The sequence below is a fragment of the Primulina tabacum genome, chromosome 5 (genome assembly GCF_025594145.1).
Source record: "Primulina tabacum isolate GXHZ01 chromosome 5, ASM2559414v2, whole genome shotgun sequence".
Taxonomy (NCBI): domain Eukaryota; kingdom Viridiplantae; phylum Streptophyta; class Magnoliopsida; order Lamiales; family Gesneriaceae; genus Primulina; species Primulina tabacum.
The window spans coordinates 14,793,723-14,803,664 of NC_134554.1; the positions used below are offsets into that span (position 1 = coordinate 14,793,723).

The following is a 9,942-nucleotide window of genomic DNA, read 5'->3' on the forward strand; positions in this document are numbered from 1 at the left end:
CAAAGTGTGGTTGTTTTATATATATATATATATATATATATATATATATATATATATTACGAAAGTTCCGTAACTGTGAAAACTTTTTTGGAAGTAAGAAAAATAATATAAAGTTCCGTAAAGTTTAAAATTCTAGTTCAGTTGACCCAATTTTCTGGCTCCGGTGAGAGGAATAGCCGATTCGGCCTAATTCATGAAAAATATTAGTTTTTATGTCAAAAATATTATTTTTATAATATGAATGGATCATGTTGAATCGTTTCACATATATAAACTCATGATACCGTCTCACAAAAAACTAATTCCTCGAATGGGATGCAACAATTAATGTCTTTGAATAATTCTACAAGTTTATCTATCCGAAAATCTTATGAAACAACACATAATTTTTTAATGTCAACATCATATTTAAATATGTCATAAAAAAATAATTTTGTTTTATAATAAATTTATGTTCATACTTCATATAATCAAGCATCTTCACATGATAAATTTTGTAAAGTTTTTTTATAAAAAAACATAAACATATAATTCAGCAACTACGATTGAATTGATCATACATGTATTGAGTAGATTATTAATTAGTGATAATATTTATTTATAGATTTCTACAAAATCAATAAGATCTTAGATATGTTTTGCACTTAAAGTTGCAAAATTTCAATATCTAAGTTGAATTTTCTAAATAGTTTTTATCTTTTAATTCATAGTTGAAACTCTCAAATAAAAGACATTCCAAAAAAAAAAAAGAAGAAAAACTCGTATAGCTCGACATTGATTCAAGAAACCAGGATTCATATAAAAGTGGTGCGGGAGTGGTAGCAAAGCAAAGCAAAGCAAAACCCTGCTGCCCTGCTCTGTTACAGCTTCAACCAGTTGGCGGCTATGGCTCCTGATGCTTCCGATGCTCTGGCTGGTACTTTCTGCTTCCTTTTTTTAAGTGACTTTTTGTCTAGGAGATGAGAAAATACGACCTACCCTTTTCAAATAAGTTTCACCTATGCGTTTGTTTGTTTGTTTGATCGCAGTGAGGGAAAAGGTTCAAACTTTTTTGACTTCTGCCAAGACTGGGAATTTAGATCTCCTCAAGAGTAAGTGTTGCTTTTACTTCCTCGTGCAAACTCTATTTCTGTTGTATATCATACGTTGGCTCCTCAGGCATGCTTCAATCTTGATTGGGTTTCATTTGGATTGAGTTCTTGTATTGGTGCTCTCCTAAGGATTTACGGATAAGGGTGGATGATAATGTGGTCAGTGTTAATATTGTCGGGTGGTGGATAAGCTGCATAAATACTAATCGGTTAATGGCTTCTGGAACTTTGTCGCTTTTGTTGTGGGCAATGCTACATGAATTTTTAAAATAATTCCTTCTGACTAAATTAGACTTTTTTTTATGTGCTCTTCTGTTGTACTTAAATCCTCATATTTTGGTTCCTTTTTATCTATGTCTGTTTTCGTTTTGCATTGGATTTTTTAGTCAGTTTTATTTGGTTGACAAAGTAGAATTGGCGAAACAACTTGATGATGGAAAAGGTTTAGCGCAAACAGTAGCGGATGTTAAGGATGCTAACCAAAGAGGTGCTCTTCACTTTGCTGCAAGGGAGGGGCAAACTGAGACGTGCAAGTTCTTACTTGAGGAGTGTGATATTGATGTTAATGTGAAAGATGAAGATGGTAATTTCTTATTTCCAAGTAATTTTATCCATTTTTTCTTCAATATGCTATCTGGTTTTGCTTAAGTTATGACAATTTTATGAAATTAATTGATCTGATTAAACCTTGTTTGCTTAATGTTAATTAACTTAATTTCTAGTTCATTTATCTTTGTTACCTTTTTGCCACAATAGCTGCGCATAACTTTTAGCTTTGGTGTTTGTTTATACCTTAGGAGTTGATATCAATCCCATTCTTCTGATTTTAATTCTATTCAGTTGTCTAGGTTTTGATTTATATTTAAATGGTGAAAAACATTTGATTTTTTTATGCATAATCATCCTATTTGGAACTCTAGTGGTTTCTTATGGAAGTTCCCTCGTGAATTTTGGTTTGAATTTCGCGGTGGTGAACATAGTTTCATGTTTTCTAATTGTGAAAGGCATGTCTTTGTAAAAATTCCCAATTTTTCGTGTAATCTAGCTTACCATTTGGTTGAGATGTGTGATTGGATCACTCTCCTTAGTTTTGTCTTCATATTTTATCCATGAATAGGAGAGACTCCTCTTATTCACGCTGCTCGGCAAGGACACACTACCACTGCCAAGTATCTTGTGAAATGTGGCGCCGATCCTTCTACACCTAGTGAATTGGGGGCTGCTGCGTTGCATCATTCTGCAGGAATAGGTAAAAAATTTCTGGTTTCTGGATTGCTTTTTTTAGTTCATTAGTTAGTTTTGGGTAAGTTTCCTTTGTTACTGGTATACTCGTTTGGTTTCATAATCAACTGTAATAAAACTCCTATATAATCAATAAATTTTCACGTCTTATTCTTTTCCATTGTTTTTAAGTTTGTGAAGGAAAAAAATCATCTAGTGACACCGAGACTAAATGAACTATTGGATTTTGGAGTTGTAGCAAATACCCAACATTCATTGTGAAATACCAATTTCACCTCTTAATATCTTTTTTATCAAGTGTACAACTGCATCTAACTTCTAAAATTTTTTCTAGTACAGAATAAGTAATCATGCAGTTTGATTCTTTTCTGCTTGTTCTAGTTCTTCCTTCGAGTTTTTAACCAGCAAGGAAAAGGTGAGCTATATAGCCCTGTCAAAGAGTGTTAAACTTGTAATCAAGTGGTTGACAAATGTATTTAGTCCAATCAACATGGAGGGGCGACTAGAATTTATACAGCAACTTTCCAAATACCAAAGACAGAAATCTCTTTTGTTATGCCCCAAGTGAAGTCCAATGAGAAACAATCAATTGCTAACTCCACTTTATTTCAGTATCCGTGCTAGTTATCCATTCCATTCTAAATAAAATATCCTCTTTGATCCATTCCATTCTAGTCGCCCCTCCAATCAACATGGAGGGGCGACTAGAATTTATACAGCAACTTTCCAAATACCAAAGACAGAAATCTCTTTTGTTATGCCCCAAGTGAAGTCCAATGAGAAACAATCAATTGCTAACTCCACTTTATTTCAGTATCCGTGCTAGTTATCCATTCCATTCTAAATAAAATATCCTCTTTGATCCTTTATTAGGCATACAAGGTGGTCATTCCAGGCAGTGTTTGTTAGAGGAATCAATGTTTCAAGCCGAAACTAACAGATGATAAAGGGGAGAACAATGCTTTACGTCTGCACCTCATATCTTAATTTGTGCACACTCACAAAATTGACACAAGTTTAATGAGCTGATGTCTGAAAGATAATGTAAGAAGGTTAAGTTGGGTTCTGTTATCAACAAGTACCTACCTCTTGATGGAGATTTTTGGGATTGAAAGAAAAGCTGAACCTAGATATTGTGAAAAATTGGTGGTTGTGGAACACTGCAGCTGGAAAATTAATTGGTATACTATCAACCAGAAAATAAACTGTAAAAATGATGGCTTTCATTTGGAATAGCTGTTGATATTACATGCTTGCTGCCACTACTTGTCATGTTCATACTCACTTGGTGTGATCAAGTTAGCTAATTATGATTACCCTTTAACTGCACATGTTTAAGCACTACTTAATTGTTGCCAGGTGACATATTATCTATGGTTATTCCTGTCTAATTACATCGATATGATATTTATAAGAACAATTGAGTAACATATGAACAACGTTGTGGTGGTTTATTTAAATTCATCTGTTGTTTTTGTTTCATATAATAATTTCATGTTCATCTTGTGCTTTACCCGTTAGGTGTTAGCCAGAAAATTTCTCCACTTTATGCTTTTCATTTTTGTCTAGAACAATGTTCATCACATTTCCAATAGTCCAAGTTCTTATGCAGTTGGTGGCCTGTTAAACCTGATGTTTTTATGATTTTTACTATTTATTATGTAAAACTAGGTCTAGCCAACATTTATGTGGTTTATGCATTTACTTATATAGCATTCCCAATTTTCTCTTGGTCGACCGATGCCTTTGTTATAATACGTTAATTGAACAAAATTGTGTCCCTCACTTCATAATGTAATATGTTTGAATTGAATCTCGGTTTGTAGGGGATGTTGAGTTGTTGAAGTTCTTTCTTGCAAAGGGTGTAGATGTTGATTTTCAAAGTCATGTTGGTACTCCCCTTATATGGGCTGCTGGAAATGCTCAGCATGATGCTGTCAAAGTGCTACTGGAACATAAAGCCAATGTAAGCCATACACACTATTAGCATCAAAAGGTTTAGTTTGGATGCAAAGGTATCATGCATCTCTGTGCAATAACTATATGATATTTTGTTCGAAGAAAACTCTTATTTGCATATCCTCAGCCTATAGCAGAATTGTCTTACACGGTGGTGTGAGGTTAAGAATTGCATCTATGAATCAAAGATGATAATACGTTGATAAAGGTGAATTTAAAATAAAACCAACTATTCATTCTTTAATCGACACCCTTCTACTAATTAGGAATGCTAAAAAATTGACTACATTTAATGTTAATAACCTCCTACATCTGCTGACGAGTCATTCCATTTTAGCAAGGTTTGGATGACCATTTTTTAGTTAAAGATTTTAAGTTAGTATTGTGCTAAATGGACCTCATGTGGCAGAACTATATGGCGTAATTTAAGACATGGGAGCACTTAATACCAGAAACTGTGACAGTTTTTTACCCTAAACACAACGTTCCGTGTACCATTAAGCCTTCACAACCAATTAAATGAATCTGACAAATCATACCGCTTCAGTTAGTTAATCTCTCTTCGGCCTTTGATCCTTGCTGTTATGAAATGCTGCAAGGCTTTCATGGGAAACACATAGAAACTGAAGCATGTAAAGAATTTATCATTACCTTTTGAAAGATTAATGTAATAGGATCAAACAAAATATACCATTTTTCATTCCTTAACCCTCAGTTTCTTAACAATTACATTATACGGCCATCCATTTGATTAACTCGAAGTTTGTTTTTTGTTTTATTTTTCTCCTTGATCAGCCTAATGCCAAAACTGAAGACGATGTTACACCTCTGTTGTCAGCGGTTGCTGCAGGTTCATTGGCATGTTCAGAGTTGCTGATTAAGGTTCTTTGTTTCTTTTGCTTTTGCTCTTTTGCTGCTGTTGCCATTGTCCTGTTTATTGTAAAGGTGCTATTATTTAGTGTTTGTGTTCTGATTTCTTTTGCTTTTGTTAAATTTAGCTAACTTTCCTACCGTGTTGATTATGTGGCTGATGTTAATTATTTGGCGGATATTTCTTTAAATGAATAAAAAACCCAAGAAGAAATCACATTATTTTGCAGCTATCTACGACGCTGTTGAAATATTTTGTTGGTTTGCATGAACTAAAATATTTTCCTGCAACTTACATGGAAATCATGAAATTGTATTGCTTTTTCAAAACTATTTGATATAATTTTCTATTTGAAGTTCGACTATATCAATTTAAAGTTACTCTGACAAACAGATGGTGTTTTTAAAATCATCCAACTTGTTTTAGCTGGCATGAGCAATGTTTGAGCTAAAAGTGGTTTAACAACTGTGGATTTTACTATAATTGGTTATGTAAATTGTATTTGTACATATAATGTAATTTTACTTCAAAAGGATGACGAGCTTTGAAAGCTATAAAATTTTTGTGGATATGGATCCATTTTTCTATGGAATAATGTTCAAAGTGCTGCAATAACATGCATTCTCTGGTTCGTCTAAAAATATCTTTCTTGTTTTTCATACAGGCAGGAGCAAATGTCAATGTTTCTGCGGGTGGAGCAACACCCATGCACATTGCTGCTGATGGTGGCAACCCAGAAATGATCAACTGTTTGTTACAAGCTGGAGCTAATCCTGATGCAATTGATGAGGTACACGACTATTATGTCCTATGATAGTCTCTTTAGATATCTGTTTTCTCTTAATAATAAAAATCACCTTATGTCCATTAGTTTTTCCAGTTGTGGTACTTGATTTAGAGAGATTCTGACACCTTTCTTTGATATGATCTCCTAAATAAATCCGCAGAACATTTGCATCCTTCATGTTTCGTATTTTGGATCCAAAATTCAATTCGTCTTTCATGCACACACTGGGTATGGGCGTACAGTGTAGAGAGATATATTACACACGGGTTTTATTTGGCTCGACCATGACATCCACGAGACAGATATCCAAATGTACCGTTTGGTTCATGGTATAAGACAAACAATATGGATATAAATAATATTTTTTAATAAAAAAATATATAAAAATGATAGTTAATATAATGTTTGATTTGATTGATTAATTTGATTAAATTTGAGATAATGAGATATTATCGTTTTGTCTTTTTGAAAATATTAATAAAATATTTATAATATTATTATTAAGGGTAATATTGTAATTTCAATTCAATGATTTGATTTATGTGAGATAAATGATTGATGTAAGATAAATGATTGATAGATAAATAATATGGTGCACTAAACATGAGATTAGATTGGATAAAAATATAGATAAATAATATAGCGAACCAAACGGTACCAAAGAGTATGATTTTAATTATCACAATCAACATTTCTTGGCAGCTAAATGGGACCAAAACATAAGTAATATGCATGATCAACCATAGAATCGAAATGAGGCATGTGGCATCCAAGAAGGAGCTGCATGTACTTCAATGGGGTCAGTTCGGTTACCAGTGATTCACTTTATTAGTAATTAGTTCAGTTAACTTATTTGAATGTAAAACGTCAATGCATGTAATTGTTCAAAAAATGGGAGGAAAATGTGTTAGAAGAATCCTGGAACGACTCCAGCTAAGGAGACTCAATTATGTATACTTTCTTTTTGTTAAGTATAGAAGAAGCTATATTTACCACATTGTCATTATAACAGTATCATATCCCACGTTTTGGGGCTATTGGGCTGGAGAGGAAATAAAGAAGTTTGCATCCCTGACTTTGATCTTTCTCCATTTAAGTTGGATTTTTATTCGAAAGCTTTTGCGCTGCAGGACGGCTTGAGGCCTATACAGGTTGCAGCTTCAAGAGGAAACAGGGTTGCTGTTGAAATTATTTTCCCTGAAACATTGCGATTTACGGATGCTCCAGAGTGGAGTGTTGACGGAATTATTGACCATATGCAAAGTGAAACAAGAAGGAAAGAGGTGGGTACTTCGCCATATACTTGTGTTTGTATCTTTTTGAGATTGGAAACACCGTCTTTTGCTAATTTGGGTGAGATTTGTAATGTTTATTTTCAGTAAAATCATAGCGGGCAATGGGTAGTAATCCGGTGTCAGCTTTTATGATATTGTTGGTTATTCTAGTATTAGAATTCTTTTGTTTTCTATAAGGATCTTGGTTTTTTTACCCTACTCAATAATAACAAATTTTAGTTGATGTTATTCTAACATAAGTAGCCACATAATCAGCAGAAGCTGGTGGCAAGTTTTTTGATTCATATGTTCTCGTTAGATTTTTAAGGGGTTGTAATGTAAAACATTGCAGGATGAAAGAAATGGATCGCGGGACACCAGCAAACTGAAAAATGTTATCCCTCCAAAGCAGCCTGAGGTCTTTCTTGAATTGCATTGAACCTAGTTTTTTTATCTGTTTTATATTTGTTTTAGTTGGAACTGGAAATTGTTTTAAAGAAGTACAGGTATGTCATGAAAGTGCTACTAGTGTCATTTCTTGTATCGCTAATTGTCCCTGTTTAATGCATAGTGAGTGCACAATATGCCTAGTTTAAAAATAGTTTGCATTTTGAGTGTGCATTTTGTTTAATATGAAGGTTAAAAAGTGACATTTGGGCATTTTTTGTATTTTTTTATTTGAAAAACAATACATCCTTGATTTAAAAAAGGGCTATTTATGAAATTTTCGGGTTTAGATTATGATACATTAGTCTCAGACTGTAGTACGTAGCAGAAAGTAAGAATATGAAAGTATGATTATTGGGAATTGCCCAAAGAGAGCAGAAAATTTAGTACACTTTCATGTTAGACCCATGTGGATGCTTGCGAATTCCCAAAAGGAGTTCATGTTTAGGCATAAATTACATGGAAATGTCCTATCTTACATTTATAAGTAAACATTGCAGTGGATTGAAATTGATTATCAATATTTTTTGACAAAATTACTGGTAGTGACGACTTTTAAATATTTCGTGTTTATTTTCTTAAAGAAAGTGTGTACTGAGATATTTTATTCCACAGCATGTTATCTTCCTGTAATCGTGACATCTTGGAAGTATGCATTTGCATTCCTGCTGCCAAAACTTGTTTGAATATAAAATAATGAGTATTTTGAGGCTCGACTTATTTGTTAGTGTTCAATATCTAGGTAACACCTGAGGCCAAGAATAATGCTGCTGAAGCCAAAGCAAGAGCTGACACTGCCTATAGAAGGAAAGATTATATGACTGCTATTGATGCTTATACCCAGGTCTCTCTCTTTCTCTCTCTCTCCCCCCTTGTGCTCTAAGTTACAGTTATCTTTTGCTTAATTATATTTTGAAAAGTGGAATGATAGGGGAGAGATAAATTTCAACATGCTCCTTTAGCTTTACCAGTAGATGTATTAAATTTTGTAATTTATTAATAACATGTTTTTTCGTTTTGGACTCTTTGGTGGATGTCAGGCAATTGATTTCGACCCAACTGATGCCACTTTGCTATCTAATAGAAGCCTTAGCTGGATTCGTATGGGGCAAGCCGAGCATGCTTTAGCTGATGCTAAGGCATGCAGGGATCTTAGACCAGATTGGCCAAAGGCCTGCTATCGTGAAGGTGCTGCTCTCCGACTCATGCATGTACAGTCTCATTCTTCAAAACCAAATAGTTGACTATCGAAAATCATTAGCTTTGTTCTTACTCGACCTTTTTTTTTCTTTTCTTTCCTTTTTGTTCCTTCCCGTCTTTCAATATATTATCATACTGCAGAAGTTTGAAGAGGCAGCCAATGCTTTCTATGAAGGAGTAATTCTTGATCCTGAAAATAAAGAGCTTGTAACTGCTTTCAGGTTACAATTACCTCTTTTTCCATTTAGATATGTTGTTTGTTTAAACTTTGAACTTTGCACGTCTTTATGAAAGTTTTCTTAGATGGGTTATTTTTCATGATGCTTCAGCTTCTCATGAGAGCACACGTATAGTTGAGTGTTTTGTTTGTTTCTTCCATTATTAAAGCCCCCATAGAATTTATGTTATATAACTAGCTTCTATCCTTTGAGAACTGGTCTGCAATTTATTATTTGGCTGTTGGCCATATAGTAGCTAAAGATAACCGAGTCAACTGCTTTTCTTTTTACTATATATCTTTTTTAAATTTGGACATTGATGTTTTACACGGATCTCAAACTCTAGACCTCGTCCCATATTGGGAAATTATGTGCCACCGGAAAGAGCCCTGACACCCAGTCTCTTGGTTTTTTGATGGTCAACTTTACTGCAATTTGTACAGTATTATTATCTGGTGCCAAATCAAATGCACACGTGCAATGCAAGTATATAAATGAACTATAACTAAGTCAAGGAGTCCACTGATTACTAGAAGGCACTTTGTACTTCTATGTTGGATTGCAAGGAATATAATGGTTTTAATGACTGCGGTCGGGCTGAGATGCTAATTAATGTTGATTGTATTTCAGGGAAGCTGTTGAAGCTGGAAGGAATTTTCATAGTACACAGCAGCCAAAATCTTGATTTTGTCTTGGTTTTAGCCTGTTGGTCTTAAATGGTTTTGACTTCTTTTTTTTTTTCTTTTAACTTTTGGAAAAGTTTAGCTTTACCATTTTTCTTTACACTCGTTCGTTCGTATAAAATCTATGACCTAAGTATTTTATTGAGCTGGGACGAGCGTGTTAATATTTA

At 33.8% G+C, this 9,942-nt stretch overlaps 1 protein-coding gene across 1 annotated transcript; it reads left to right on the plus strand.

Moving 5' to 3' along the window:
• The first annotated feature begins 729 nt into the window (after positions 1–729).
• On the plus strand, positions 730–9,942 carry LOC142546930 (uncharacterized). Its single transcript, XM_075654920.1, has 13 exons — positions 730–916; positions 1,029–1,091; positions 1,504–1,674; positions 2,209–2,340; positions 4,160–4,299; positions 5,088–5,174; positions 5,828–5,953; positions 7,081–7,233; positions 7,577–7,642; positions 8,414–8,515; positions 8,712–8,882; positions 9,013–9,092; positions 9,720–9,942. Exons 1-13 carry the CDS (start codon positions 886–888, stop codon positions 9,772–9,774), a joined length of 1,377 nt encoding a protein of 458 aa, XP_075511035.1. The 5' UTR covers positions 730–885; the 3' UTR covers positions 9,775–9,942.

Excerpts from the sequence above, each read along its gene's own strand:
- LOC142546930 (XM_075654920.1), top strand. The coding sequence starts at position 886 with ATGGCTCCTGATGCTTCCGATGCTCTGGCTG. Across the intron at positions 5,175-5,827 it reads GTTCAGAGTTGCTGATTAAG|GCAGGAGCAAATGTCAATGT; the intron begins GTTCTTTGTTTC and ends TTTTTCATACAG. Across the intron at positions 8,883-9,012 it reads CTGCTCTCCGACTCATGCAT|AAGTTTGAAGAGGCAGCCAA; the intron begins GTACAGTCTCAT and ends ATCATACTGCAG.